Source organism: Taurulus bubalis, assembly GCF_910589615.1.
Source record: "Taurulus bubalis genome assembly, chromosome: 21".
In the NCBI taxonomy this organism is placed as follows: domain Eukaryota; kingdom Metazoa; phylum Chordata; class Actinopteri; order Perciformes; family Cottidae; genus Taurulus; species Taurulus bubalis.
Genome location: NC_136609.1, coordinates 5,860,620 through 5,876,487, shown reverse-complemented (window position 1 = coordinate 5,876,487; position 15,868 = coordinate 5,860,620). Strand labels below are relative to the sequence as shown.

General features: G+C 42.0%; 1 protein-coding gene across 1 annotated transcript in view; it reads right to left on the bottom strand.

The window, feature by feature from the left end:
- Positions 1-1,947: 1,947 nt before the first annotated feature.
- The window catches only part of dock9b (dedicator of cytokinesis 9b), a gene marked incomplete at its 5' end in the record, with an annotated part of 44,459 nt that continues 30,538 nt past the window's right edge, over positions 1,948-15,868 (bottom strand). The window contains 20 exon segments of the mRNA XM_079236934.1: positions 1,948-2,965; positions 2,967-3,061; positions 4,226-4,364; positions 5,479-5,579; positions 5,674-5,864; positions 6,225-6,435; positions 7,328-7,474; positions 8,875-8,988; positions 9,356-9,478; positions 10,165-10,271; positions 11,990-12,047; positions 12,172-12,387; positions 12,800-12,913; positions 12,994-13,176; positions 13,270-13,407; positions 13,487-13,602; positions 14,343-14,479; positions 14,921-14,968; positions 15,068-15,134; positions 15,228-15,342. Of these exon segments, the coding sequence (XP_079093060.1) occupies positions 2,896-2,965; positions 2,967-3,061; positions 4,226-4,364; positions 5,479-5,579; positions 5,674-5,864; positions 6,225-6,435; positions 7,328-7,474; positions 8,875-8,988; positions 9,356-9,478; positions 10,165-10,271; positions 11,990-12,047; positions 12,172-12,387; positions 12,800-12,913; positions 12,994-13,176; positions 13,270-13,407; positions 13,487-13,602; positions 14,343-14,479; positions 14,921-14,968; positions 15,068-15,134; positions 15,228-15,342 (2,490 nt within the window). The 3' untranslated portion in view covers positions 1,948-2,895.

Sequence of the window (15,868 nt, the reverse complement as noted above, 5' to 3'; positions counted from 1 at the left end):
TCGCACACACGCACACACACACACACACGGACACACACACACACACACACACACACACAGTGTCTAGCACCTGCCGACATGCAACTCACCATTACTGCCACCACCTAGCACATTATTCTTATCATCATCAGAAGTGTGTGTGTGTGTGTGTGTGTGTGTGTGTGTGTGTGTGTGTGTGTGTGTGTGTGTGTGTGTGTGTGTGTGTGTGTGTGTGTGTTGTCAGTCAGTAATCACTTTATGACTGAGGGAAACTCTTGCTTTACCGATAAGGAGGTCAACTGATAAAGGAAGCAATATACATGGAATCTAATGACATGCAAAGACACAAACTGGGTAACATCAGTGACTGAAAACATGAAACACATAAAAAGGTCGAGCAAATCTTGAATTCTTGTCTATTTCACCAAAAAGAAAAGCAGAAACAAACACACACCATGAAACTCACGCTGGACACATGACGTTTAGCAGCCGGAGTCTGAGACAATGACACCGCCAGGCTGTTTGTGACACACAGAGAGGATTTCACAGGACTCAGCATCCCCTTCCATCGCTCTCCAATGAATGTGAAGCTCACACAACAAAACACAAACGTCGGGCAACGCGCACACACACACACACACACACACACACACACACACACACACACACACACACACACACACACACACACACACAGACACACACACAGACATACACTTTCAGGAAGGAAGTGATCAATCATAATTCAGATAATAATGCAAGCAGGACAAGCCAATATGACATTTTATCAGGCAACAATATAATATAATATTATGCCTCAAATGTATGTTCTAAACTGCATATGTACATGTATATTTATTTATATAATATAATATGTATATATATATATATGTATAGATATGTTTATTTATACATAAACGTATATATGTGTATATTTGTAAAGATATATATATATATATATATATATATATATATTGTAAAGCGCTGATGTCCCTGAGCCCTGAAACTTACTGAAAATGTAGTAAATGGTTGTCAGACACATCAAAAAGAATATGTTGACTAATAATACGACTAGCATTTAGCTAATGTTAGCTTGCTGGCTACGATGCATTCACTACTGTTTAAATAGCTAAACAGAGACGCAACAGCATTAGCCTACACAGTATATGTGTGATTAGCCTTGCATGCACTAGCTGGCTAGTAGCTTTACAAACATATATTTTCTGTGAAGATCTAATATTTTGACAATCTTGCCTTTTGGGACTGTTTATTAGGCTACCTGGACACACTGTAGCCACACAGTCCTCTTTATTGCGCCACACACACACACACACACACACACACACACACACACACACACACACACACACACACACACACACACACACACAGAAAACTTGATATCTCTCTGTGCCCTCTATTTAATTATTGAAATATAGAATTATCTTTTCATGCATTCAGTTTTCTGTTAGTCTTTTACTAGATTCTGTCAGTACTTATCAACACTGTTGCTAAGAACAAATACGTCTTAAAGTTGTTCTCCTTTGACATTAACAGTAATAGTCAACCAAGCCGTCAGCCATGGACAGTATAAATACAGTATCCACTATAAGGGATTTTTAAACTTACCCATAGTAACATACAGCATATCAGCCCGACATCATGAGTCACACATCTTCTGTATTTGTTCAAATTGGTTTAAAGTGATGTGTATTTCTGTGGGTTTAGGCTGTCTGAGACTTTACAGACAGTTGGGATTCTGCAGCTTGTGCTTTATAGATAAGGGACGGCTTTCAGTTGTTTCTGGCACAAGAAAGAGGAGCTTAAGAAGTTGAGAATGTGTCCAAGGACTGAGGAACTGCATGCTCTTTCAAAACTAACAAAGTTGACCTTTGAAATCTTAGTGTGGGGATATTTTAGCAGCGTATGGTGAACGTACAAAAGCAAGACATGGAAGGAGGCATTATTACAGTTTTTTATATATTTAAAGACTTAAACGTATGTACATGAGCAGTCATTAAGTAAAAATGTTTTTTTTTACCTACAGATAATAAAAGGCATCCACAGGAACAGACAAAGAAACAAAGGGGGAAGACTACAAATGTTCACACCCTCGTCCTGCCTCGCACAGTCTTTTTTCTGATGTCTTTGGCAAGAGTGGTTTTCTGTGCAGCAGGTAGCCACGGTAACAATACAAAATATTGCACACACTTTTCTTTACAGAAAAAAAAAAGGTCAAAACGTTGTGGTTCACTTGGCTTTAGACAGTTTCTATACACGTCCATTGGCCTAAAATAGAGCGAATTATTCTTTAAAATATCCACGGTAAGATAAAAGATAAACTCTGATGCATCTGCTGTCACGGGGGTGCAACTGAAAAGAATAGAAAAGGGGAAATGTAAAAATACGGTGCATCAGCAGAAGAATGTATGTACGTTTACAGCAGTGGCTTTCCACTAAAAACTCTCCTGAAGCACTCTCTCTTACAAACACTGTACATAAATGGGAGCCCTACAGTTAAAAGAGAGATAATCCTAGACCTGGGTCAAATGCAAATACTGAAGTCCCTCATGTTTGTTCTAACATCCCTCGGGTGGAGCTTAAGACACCAGGACATTGAAGATAGCCTAATGTTGTCAGTCACAGTATTGGATACACGCTTGCTGTGCTTCACCCGTGGGCTAAAACAAACTATACAGCATGACCCAAAACTGGCAATAAGTCGATATAATTACTGTTCGCAAGTCAACAGTTGTGACTGGCATCTCCATAGGAAACAAGAGCAATGGGCCAACTGATAAAGGGAGGGAACACCACATTTCCCAGCTCAAGACATGTAGCAGGAAGAAAACACACCAATGGATGATGGCTTCAGGTTGTATGGAGCGTCCTTCCTCTTGAGTGACATGTAGTTCATCAGTCATTAGTGGCGTAGAAGGCAAGAGTCCGGTGTGAAACATCTGAATCAGAGTATGGTTGTCGAGCCGTGCGGGTTGGCACTGGTTGGCGTGCCGCTGATGGCGTTGAAGATACCCATGGAGTCGGACAGAGCGCTCCTCGTGCCGTCTTCCACCGGGTTTATCTAGAAGCAGACATGGTTAATTAGGAAGATCAGTAAAGGTATTGATTTCATCATGTTAAAAGCTGAAACACACACATGCATGTCCATAAAAGTGTAGAGGCCGTAAGAAAATTATTTTTGTCGGTGGGGCTTTTGCTGAATACTTGGTAGTTTATATAGTGTGTATATACAGTACATATATAGGGTAGTAAGAGATAAGATAGGGAAGTAAGAGATACGATAAAAAAAGATGGCAATTGTGTGCACCATGGTCATAAAAGTGTTTCGTTTTCCTCATTAAAATGGACTATTGACTAATATGAGTTTGTCCTTGCTTTAATTGTGATGGACAGTCCAACAGACCTTTGACATATCAGGCTATAACAACAGCTGATTTACATAAATATATATTTCCTTTTTTTGGAATGCAGAGTGGGGCAAAAATACCACATAAGCCACAAAGCTGCCGTCTGTGTTCAGTTACATATTTGGTGGCTGTAAGTAGTTTTAAGCAGCTTTTTATACAAAAATAGAGTTTTGGAATATGCACCAATGCTGTTATGTTTGCCATAAAGAAATTACTTTGAGTTTTCAGAGTTAAACGAGGTGTCCAAAAATATGCTAACTAACACGCTGGCATGGGCTTTGCTTTTGTATAAAATAAAAAAATAAGCCCCACTCCCCCACCCTATTAATGTTCATAAGGCCCCTTACTGTCCCATCTATCGAGTACAACAGGAACAAAAGCAGCATTACCATCCAATCTGCTCAGGCCAGCACAAAGACAGCAGGAGACAGGAGACATGGTTAGTAGATGAGCAGAAGACAGGAAGAAATATGCAGCTTTAGATATTATCAACATGCCATTTCATGGACATCTTACGTCACAATACACAATATCACTTCAACAAAACAGTAAATATTGTAGATTTACGTAATCAGCAAATTTCATGAGACAGGAAACTCGCTGGTGTTCGGAAGTCATATTGATAACCCGCTCGCACCCCGGAAACAATTCCATAGTTTATAGCATACCTGGTTGTAAGACCTTTCATGGAGTGCACCAGCTGGGTTCTTAATGGGTGGGTACTGTCAGAAAACTGTTGCTGAATCATGCTGACAACATGCATGACAGCTGATTGTGTGTCTCTATGACCAGCATCTTTAATCTTTGGGGGTTCCTACCTGTTCGTGCATGATGTCCGACAACTCCCTGGTCAGGTCCCTGTAGTTGGCCTTCATCTCGTCGTGGTACTCCTGCTGGTCCTCTTTGATCAGCCGCTCGTTCACTCCCAGCGCCTGACCGCAGGCGTCCACGAACTGCCTGAGGAGAAAGGCGGCAGCATTTTAGTGGCGCCAATTGAAAGACTTGTGTGAAGCAACAAGCACGTTAGACATGTTCAAAACACACACGACTTCCAGGAGAACTGGACATGTTGGCAGCTGGATATGGAGCTGGTTATTATGCAGAAGACAGGAGACGCAAAATGGTGGCGGACGAAAACATCAGATTTGTAGTGGTGAGTAAACTGTGACTTTCCTCAAATTAATAAATACAAAAAAACGGAATGCCATATTTCCATCATGTTTTCTACGATGCGTTAATGGCATACAACCACAGCCTGTATGTAAGAAGTGGACGTAGTCATCATGACGTCACAGCTCTGATTGCAACCTGTCAATCACAGTAAGCTAACTCTGTTTTATGGTTTGTTTGACTGTAAATAGTCCATAATTTACAAACATCATGCTGTATTGAAAAAGACTTGAAACTAGAGATTGAGACCATAAACTCATGTTTACAATGTTTACTGAGGGAATCAATCAAAAGCGAAGTAGAGCCATTTTCTCATAGACTTCTATACAATCTGACCTTTATTTTTGCATTTTCTTTTGCAGATCTTTGGGAAATTGTTGGGGAAATAATTGTCCTTAATAGTGCTGTGACCGTACAGGTCACAGAAGGTTTGGTATTGGGGGATGTTTCAGGTCCTATCTTATTTCTCTTATCTGTGACACCAGGTGTTTGCTTATGCTCTAGAGTTTCACACAAAACAAAGGGGACATGAATAATATTCATGTCAGATTTGTAGTGTGTAGCGACATTTGTAGTGTAGCAACATATGACTTATGCGTGATTTCAACTCTGCTCCTTCTTGCAAGAATAATGATTTTACACTTTACATTTTTCGAACATGAAAATGGATGGAAACTGTATCACTTGCTCATCTTTCTTTTGAATTTATGGACAATTTACCCAACAGCTAGCGGTACAATGTAGTTCATACTCTGCGATTAATCAAGAGGCACTGTATGTTTTGTTCATAATGGTATTTCTCTATTTATTTTGGGTGAATTTATTCAAAAAGGCTCGCCACTCGCACAGCAAGGCTGCTCTATAAACAAGGGACAGAAATGTCTGCGTCATTGGTCAGTACCTGAACACCTCTTTGAGCTGTTTGACCTTGTTGTCAGGATATTTCTTGGCACTGCTGTCGTCGAAGAAGGCTCTGGCGTAAGCAAGTGGACCAGCATTGACCTGGAGAAAAAAAAGACCAGGTCAAAGATCCTAAATGACACAACTCATAATAAGTCAAACTGATTTAAAGCAGCACAGGCTCGTGGTTTCGTACCTGAACACTGATGCTGCCTTGCAGTTTGAGCTGCAGGCGGATCATGTCCACCTCGGAGGCCGAGCACAGCAGTCGCAGCTCGCCCACCTTGGCGGTCATCTCGTCTATGGCCACCTCGATGGGGCTCAGGTCGGTCTGGTGCTGGTACATGACTGCTATGCGCTTCTTCACGTACGGGAAACAGTGGGTGGCTGGATGGGAACGGCGAGGACACGAATGATGCTTTTAAAAAGGTTGTGTAAAATGTACAAAAACATTAAAAGCATCACGAAGGTGACACTGAGACAGGTAAATATTGTGTGTGTCCAGTTGTGTCTCCGTGGTAACATTCATAATCGGGATATTAACCCGTGCACTGTCACGGTCACAACTCCCTATCAGTAGCCGTGATTATTAACGAGGCAAGATAACACCTGAACTTTGGGATTAAGTGGACGGCCCAGTAATAAACCTCACCTTGCCTGAACTGATTAACGTTTCAGGTGACTGAAAACACCTGAGGACAATAACATACTGCAACCAGGGAGGCGTTCTTGCTCTTTTTGACCTACTGGTGAGGACAGTCCTCCGCTTGCACTGCTCCTCCACCCCGCCCTGCTTCTTGCCCGACACGGTGAACGGCGTCTCGAACACGAAGCGCCGGATGTTGTGGTTCTTCTCGAAGTTGGTCTTCCTGTCCTCCAGCTCCTTGTCGTCCAGGTGGGGCGTGACGTGGGTCACCTGGATGTAGGCGTACTTGGAGTCTAGGTCCTTTGGGTTCACCTGTGGGTTCACAAAGACGCTTTTATTTGGACTCAACATAGATAGCAGTTAAAGACCAGTGGTTGTGGGAGAACGGATTGACATTTTGACAAACAAAAAAAGACGCAATGTGATGTGTCTACGGTGTATAGCAAAAATGTAATGTAATGTCGCTTTGGATAACAGCGTCAGCTAAATGAAATGTAATGTAATGTAATAATGGGTAAGATTTAGAGGTGCTGGTACATATGTTTAAGCTTCGGACAGAGGCAGGCTAGCTGTGTACCTCTGTTTCCAGTCTTTGTGCTAAACTAAGCTAACATCTCCTGGCAGTAGTTTCATGTTTAACGTTTACAAGAGTGGTATCAATCCTTTTTACTGCAAGTGGACATTCTCACATTGCATACACAGCCATTTGATACATCATCAATTACATTTTTTAATTTCTAGCAGCTTTAAAACGGACATCATGCTCAGCTAAGCTACGCTAACATCTCCTGGCACTAGCTTCATATTTAACATTTACAAGAGAGGTATTAATCTTTGTTACTAAAGAAAAGCCTTCTCACATTACATACACAGCCATTTGATCCATCATCAATACAAAAATATTGATTATAGCAGCTTTAAAGGGGACATGTCATACTCATTTTCAGGTCATACCTGAATTCACCCTCTTTCTGAAAAGCTTTGTTTTAGCGCCTGTCTCTTTAAGCCCCCCTCCTGAAAGAGCCCAGGGAAGGGAGTGAGGAAGGAAGTATTTCACTAATGAAAAAGACAATACAACTTTGAATTCATGAGTTGTGTTGTAAACAGGACTTTTCTGAACGCTATCCCTGAATCCGGCACAACTATCGGAGTCTACCGTTGAACCATCACAGTCATATAAACTCCCACACAGATGGGATCACACCTTGCCAGAGTCTTGGATGATCTTGACGTTCTCCTGACCAAACTTGTCGGAGTAGAGCTTCAGGAGCCTCTGGGAAATCTCAGATAGTGGGGTGAACTTTGGCTCCTTATAGATGTATTCCTTTCCGTCTTCATCCTCAAAGAAGCCCTGAGGAAGAGAAGAAGGAAGTCAAGACTTTTAGGCCACTTGGTCACCTGTAGCTTGGATAAGTCAACCCTTGAAAAAGACTGTTTATACTCGCCATCTTGTTCAATTGTTTTAGCAATTTTCCAATGATTTCTTTTATTTGAATATGAAAAGAGACTGAACTAAATAACATGGGTAATTATTTTTCAAGATTTGACAACTTATAACGATCTATAAAGACAAAAAAAACGTTCTGACAAAGAAAATAGTACCCAAAAAATGTTGTTGAAAACCCCCCAGAAAAGAGATGTATGGCCCACCATATTTAAGTGAGATACATACGTACAAAAGCTACTGAAAAGAGCTTCTTTTTTTACTGGAAAAAGTCTGATCTTAGTTGTTTTCTCTCCATCTTTTTTCTTCTAGGTAGTTTATAATTTACATAACTCTATACTCTATAACACACAATCTCTGTTATAGAGTGTGTTTAAAGTGCATGGAGAAATTAAAACTTGTAGTCGTACACTTCAGCCTTTTCTGTTCGAATCTCGTTTTACAATAACAAGCACAAAGGAAAACCTGCCACCTGTTCCCTCGCCATAAACACCGGAGAGAAAACATTTTTGATCCGACTTTGAAAATAGACCAGCAGAATTATTCCTCCTCACAACCAATCAAACAAAGAAACAAAAACATTCAATGATTTGGGTGAATAGAAATCCAACACCACATGCTAACTTAACAATGAAGTACAGAGAGGAGTGAGTATGAAAACAAGACATGCAAACTCCAGCTGGTCACCTCCCAAACTATATTTGATTCAAGCAGTCATGTATCCATGGAAAAGCACACAGAGGTGTGTGGGTGGAGCAGGCCAGGATAATCAGGGACGGGGGGGTGCAAGCTTTTGCCAGTTTGCTTATATCCAACAGTAACACACTTGTGTTGTTGCATATGCCACAACATCTGCATTTAATTCCTATTTTCCCACTTTTGGAAGCCAAGTTATTCCTCAGCAACTGCAACCCACTAAGTGTAGGCTACATTCTGCCACTGATTGAACTAAAGGACACCGGCTCTCAACAATATAATGGTGCAAGGACATGGAAGAGCACACCAGGTTAACACACACAGCGGAACCTCTTTACACACTTACCGCAGCCTTGGAGGGGGGAGGAGAGAAGAAGAGAAATCTCTATTAAAAGGATAATGTTCAAAGATCCATGTGTGTGTGTGTGTGTGTGTGTGTGTGTGTGTGTGTGTGTGTGTGTGTGTGTGTGTGTGTGTGTCCGCACTACGTGCAAATGAAAAGAGATAACATAACCATCATGCTGATTATAAAGAGTTTGGATTGAGTTAGCATTTATCCAATTGTGTTTTTTTCAATGCTTTTTTTAGCCTCTTGGAAACTCCGCCCCTACCTGTCCAAAGAAGGCCACTCTGAAGTATGTGCCCAGCAGTCTTCTGCCAGAGTGCATCACCTCAATCACTTTAGTATAGGCACGATGGAGGGTATCATACAGGTGAGTCAGTTTCTGTGAAAAATAAAATAAACAGAGAACATGAACATTACCTTTTAAATGATCTATGTAACCTTTACCACCATACAAGACTGGTCATACCAGACCAAAGTAAGGCTGGAGCAGCAACATTCTTAAGTCTATTAAAGCAAGCAAGGTTGCATTTGTGAAATAAAGATAATAAAAACTAATAACAACTTCTAAACACAAAATTAAAGGTTCAACCCAATGTATTTATTCTTAAAGCACTGGAAACATGATATATAGCATATCCTTATGTATCTATTGCAGGGTTATTGTAATTATATTTATTTTTGAATCTAAGATGCACACGATGTTCCCTGGCATGTGTATGAAATGATAACACTCCTCATGCTCTTACCTCAAAGTCCCTGCGCTGCTCGTAGATGGGGATGATGAGCTTGTAGACGTCAGCGATGAGCTCGTAACGCTCCGCCTTCCAGAGCCCGTCAGCGCACTCCTCCAACAGCTCCATCAGCACCTCCTGCACACACATACATGCACGTAAACTTCGGATTATTTAATTGCTGCAAAGAGGGACATTTCGGTGAGTTGTTATTTGTCTAGAAGGCTCCAAACTGAGCATAGTGTTCTTGTAAAGACAGCCGACGTGGGAGGAAATGGATCCATCATCTCCTTTCTTTTTTTATTGGGGGATGAGTCCAGCTTGTAAAGAGGAAAAGGTTTTCAGAGCGGATGGAGCGCAAAAAGTGTTTTTTTTATTGCATACGTGTCTGTTGACCGACTCGTAAAAGCTCAGACATTCTCCAGCCATCACTTTTAATTTCACCGGGTAATCAGTTCACCGGGAGATCTGGTCTCAGGCCACTGTGTCAACGAGCCACCGCCCTGCCAGAGTGCCCTTGAGCAAGGAATCCTTGAGTACCTACCGATAATCTTGAGCCCTTGTCGAATTGTTGTTTTCTCAATGTGATTAACACATGTACTCAAAGTGGCTCAAAGTCTACACTGTCACTTGGTCTGCCAACTAAACAGAGCAATAGATACTCTGAACAGAGATAAGGGCTCTTTTAGACATTAGCCACTGCGTGACACGTGACGCCAATGAGCCGCTTGACAAAACACATCCTAAACGCTGGGATAACACAGTGGGACCTGCAGATAGTCAAAGCACGGTGTACACAGTGTGTGGCGTGTGGAGGAGTTCACCTCGTTGAAGTGGACGTCCTGCATCCCGACGTCCTCCATCATGGCCGCCTCCTCGTCGATGTTCGGGGTGGTGACACGGAAAGCCGAGCAGCCGTGCCTGAACATACCTAACATAGAACCGAGAGGAGGGGAAGGTTTTATTCAAAGTTAATTCAATAAAATAGACATTTGCATGTAAATGGAGGTTAATAACAATATTATTGACACATAGCACTCCCACCAGCATACAACGTTTTTACTCGAACATGTCACTGCTTTAGTCGCGGTATACCATGACATGTCACTGACATTTAGCTCACATTCTTCTTGCATTAAAAAAGAAATAATGATTTTAACATATGATGTCAGGCTACGGGCTATTTCTGCTAGTTAAGCAACCACAACGGGTCATCTGTCTCTTAGATATATAATTAGCTACCTGTTGCAAAACAAAGTTCCCTTCGAGATAAATAAAGTTATAGCTCATCTTATCTTATCTTAGTCAAAGTAAGAACACGCATATGATCCCATCTGCGTATGTCTACTGTAGCAGTGACATATGTCAATAAATATTCTGGTGATAAGCGTCAATGACACATAAGTAGCCTAATGTTTACGAGTGCCATGAGCGGAAATAATCAGCCTATTTCACCAGAATGACAGTGACATACTATCAGAGACCTTTAAATTTCAACATCACTCCAATTGTCTTGCTTAAAGGGACAGCTGGATGTTTTGAAGTGACGTTGTAGTCGGTGTATTTCCTACAGTAGATGGTGGTGGACAGTTTAGAGAAACATACAAGCGTACTGCTGTGGACGGGGGGCAGCAGCAAAACACATTTTAAACACTTTTTTTAATTGCGTAAGTGTATGCTATATTTAGAATATTTGTACTGCTTTACCTTGAACACCTTGACAGCCCTAATACACTGATAAAGGCAGATTGTAGACCAGCCACTCCCACATTCTGTGAGCTAAAATTACTGTTTTTGTCAAAGGAGTCAGGTGACTGATTTTTTTTAAGCGGCTAATATACATTTCGCTGCTGCCCCCGTCCAACTATCCCTTTAAACTCTTAAAAATGAAGGGGAACCTCTATGGATCCAAAAGCGATGATGTTAAGAATTTCTCTGCTCTTAGAAATTAAACTTCCACTTTCATCTTCACACTAAGGGCCGGTAGAACGCCGTGGTGCAAAGTTCTATGAAGCAAAGGACATCGAACTGTTGACTTTCATAGCAACCTGTCACATTGTACAACAGAGGGGTTTGATATGTGAAGGATCATGAGAGGGGCTCTTATCTAGGGACTGCGGTGTTGGGAATGAACAGATGACCCTTGGACAGGCACTCAGGTGGAGGGTGTATATATGTGTTTGGAACACGCCTAAAAATATACGCAGTTAAAGAACCAAGAAGTGGGAAAAGTAAATAAATGAGCCAGTAAATAAAAGATAAAACATCTGATTTATTGTTTTAATGGTGGGGGTGTACTGATTTACTGCAGTAAATCATTAAAAATGAGAGGGAATCTACATTAATTAGTGCAGACATTCCTTAAGTTTGATGTGTAAGATGTAAAGCATTATTATTACTGTGCATCATTTTATACAAGTGAATCAAATCAATTTTATTGCGTTTGTTTAACAATAATTTTAGGCGATAATCTTCTCCTTTACAGAGGCCCTATAATGATTATTATTATTATATTCTATTATTATAGGGCCTCTACAAAATTGGCATCGTAAACGTGTGGGAGTTCAAATGGTCAGCGGTTGTTTATTGTAAAAGGAAGCACACCATCACCAGGAGACACATGCTTTCTGCTGCCTATCCTCGACTCACCCTTCCTCCACAGGTACTCAGCTACCAGGGCTGCAACATGCACGTAACACATGGCTGCCTGCAGGGGAAGTAGACAAACAGAACCACAGTTTAGCACAACTAAAGGGAAATGTAAAAGCAGTTTGTTTGAGTTTGTGCCAACTAACTGACATTTAAAATGTAATGATAATTTAAAAAAGTACCTCAGAGAGATCTCCGTTCTTGTTGTGGATCCGGGCCATGCTGTCCAGCCAGGTCTTGCGCAGCTCAGGCGTGCTGGTGTAGGACTTGGCCAAGCTGTACTGAAGGTCCACCAGCATCTCTGGGTCGTTCTCGTGCTCCTTCATCTGTTCTGTGGCCATCAGCACCGTCCTGATGCGCTTTGTCAGGTCCTTCACATCTGACGGGAATGCTGTGTGCTACAACGGTGCAATGACATTAGCTCCTCTATTAGGGAATTGGCTTTTGATAGCAAAAGTGTTTAAAGCAGCAACCTTTGTTTTTTCATTTTTTTCAATTGATTTTAGTCTTTCATTTCTGGTTTGTTGTTTTTCTGTGTCAATAATTCTGGTGATTCATTTCCAACACTTTTGCTAGAAAAATCTTTTTTAAAAGTTCCTGATTTCTTTTCTATCATTTGTAAAAACAGGTTTTGGCAGGTCACCTCTACATCTGTTCTCAATAGGACTAAAATGTATATTTCTTCCAGGGTTCTTCCAGGAAGATAATAATAATAATAATAATAATAATAATAACAATAACATCTCCATGCACTCTACGTCAACACAAGGGAACATGTGTTTTATGCAAATCAACCTCATACAACCTCACCTTAATGCTCTTGTCACTGTTGGCACAGTTGTTAATGATGGAGAGCGACTGCTGGAAACGGGTCCCCCCGATGCCGATGACATCAGCAATCAGCTGACTGACAGCAATGACCACCTGGGGTGAAAATAGAGAGAAATCAAAGTGACGCATGACCTGCGAGGACACAGGCTTTCTTCATGCGAGTACACACGTACCTGCAGGTGTGTTCGGACGAAAGACTTGCGTCCGGTGTAGTCAAAGTTGCTTTTCATGAGGAAGTAGAGGAGATGGGCGGCGTCGCTGCGGATGGAGCTCAGCTTGGAGTTGCAGCACTTGAGGATTTCATAGCACAGAGAGGCACACATGTCGGCCCGGCCGTCAAAGAAGGTGCAGGGGAACTGGAGGACACAGGAAGTAATGCAGGTTTTAGGAAAGATGATATTCAAGACAGAATGTTGTTATTTCCGTAGCTGCCCATGAATTTAAATCACCTTGTAGATGAAGGTCCTCAATGAGGTGAAGACCTGTTTGAGGGCGGCCTCAGACTGAGGGATCTGCAGGAAGCACAGATGCACCTGGAACACTTTCTTCATCAGGGGGTTGTGACCGAGATCCGAATTCAGCTGCGTCTGAGGACACAGCAGAGCGTGTCGGACCAACCAGAACCCGAGTGGCATGCATTTTGTTTGTGCCGAGACGGTTTGATACCTTGAAGCCCATGATGAAGATGCTGAGAGTGTCCAGCACAGTCAGACAGACCTCTGTGGACACGTTGGCCTCCAGCAGGCACTGGCTGCTCACGTCTGTCTCCGTGTGAGAGTACACTGCAAGACAGAGCACAAACCGCGGTCGCCGTGAGGAGATATAGCTTTATGGCAGCGATAAATACCTCACACTTCATCTGCTTGATGAGGTTGCTAATTACTAAATAAATATTTGCCATGCGCTTATATTTCTGCTTGTCTGTGGAAGGAGATAAGCTCTGTCATTGTTGTTGCAACTCTGACTGGCTGCCAACAGAGGTCATTAAAGGATTTAGATTATAATGAAAAGGAAGATGCATGTTATTAATCAGTGTTTAAAAATGGCTTTAGTTAGCACGTCTGAAACTGAGATGATTCCACTATTAGTTAGAGGTACAAAATGTCTGTATTCATATTTATCCTGGAAGTTTCTGGGTTAGGAACAGGTGGAAAAAAAAAATTGACCATTTTGACCAAAACTTTTTGACCAAAATTTGACCAAAAATTTGACCAAAACCTTTTTTCCTCCATTATGAATACACAATTATGATCTGAAAATACTTCTCCCTCGCCTCTCAGGGTTTCCCCATACTTTCATGTGCAAGTTTAGCTGCTCACAAAATATACAAATAACATCATATTTAAACTATTCACCTAAATTAATCAAATAGTAAAAAAAAAGCTGTATACCTGAAAATAGCCCAGATGGAAATAAATAGAAACAATAGAACGGGATGTTTTAACATTGGGGAATATAAAAGTCACTTTATTCATGCCCACTATCTGCCCAATAAACACCTGCAGAGGACAGGAAGGCTTACTGTTGTTGAAGGTGTGAGCGTTCTCCATCGTTCCCAGCTGCTGAAGGCGGGCATGCAAGATCCCCGCCCTGTTACGAGACACAGGCAGAGTCAGAGACTTCCTGTCGGGGGCCACAGGCCCCGCCCCCTCCAGGTTCCTGTTGGCGGGAGAGAAATGCCAGTTACTGCATGCTCACAGGACAGCAGATTACTGCCTAGATAAAGAGGCACAGGGGGATCGGGTGAACGCAAATCAAATGAGGGAATATCTCAGCATTAAACAGCGACAGAAAGAAACAGCAGATAAATGAGCATCATGCATTCAATGGGACAAAAAGACAGCAATGTCTTACCCATGCAGGAGGGGCCCGGGGCCGCGACATTAACCACAAAACAACTGGCCAGCAGTGTTACAGAAGAGGGAACAAACCAAAAGCAAAAGGGGTTAAAAGGTCCTGTAGGGGCCGGCGTTTGTAAGTGTGAGTGTGAGTCATATTGTTGCATAGATAATGAAAAAAAAAAAATTTTAAGTTCAAGAATCAATTCTTCTTCAGTTTAAAATGAGATATGGTACATTATTATACCCTTGAACACTTTACCTGACGATGAATCTCTTCCCCATGTATCTGAACTGATGAAGGCAGACTCTGCAGGGCAAACGCAGAAAAGGGAAGTCAAGCCTTTGCATTCGCACCCAACTATCTCATCCATCTTATCGTAAAGAGGTTGTCTGGTCATGTACTCACTCTATCAATGTGAAGAAGTCCATCAGTTCGGAGGGAGCGGCTTTGTTCCAGTACGCAAAAAGGGCCTCTGAGTTGATGAGATGGTAAGAAAAGAGTACAATGAAACCGGCTGTTCATGTGGACCTGTGTGTGTCCAGTACAATGACTCAGGCTGCCTTACCCTCTGACATGCTCTTGAGGATGTGCAGAAAGCACATGAGCACGTTTTTGATCTCTTCCCGGTCCAGTTTGTCGCAGCGCAGCACGGCGCTGCCCAGAGCCGACGCACACTGGTACTGATGCGGAGGTGGAAAAGTGGGGCGAGGCAGAAATGAAAGGGGGAGAAGGGAGAAAAGTTGTAGTTATTGGGCGCAGACTTGCAAGAAAATGGAAACTCAAAAGAGATAAAGAACGTCACTCAAACAACCCAAACTTCAGAAGTGAGAAATGTCAAGCGTTTTCCTCGGAGGGAGGCGAAGTACAGTACATAAGATAGAGATAACAACATGGAATGCAGGTTTTGAGTAAACACATTTACGCCGACATTACAGCATCTGAAGAAATAATTAAATGCGGCAAAGAGTCAGCGGGGGGCTCAGCGTCCGCATTGGAGAAAAGCACGCTCACTCCCTGATGTGGGACACTCAGAAGAGAAGAAGGATTTTGGCCGTATTGTGCAGATGTCTGCACATGTTTTGGTTTCTAAATAGGTATCATTCCACGCAAGAAGAACCAAAAGCATCAGATCTTGTTTATCGTCACAATTCTGAAAATTTGCTGTCCCAAATTGTAACCAAAAGTCTCCGGTGGAGAGGTCACCGA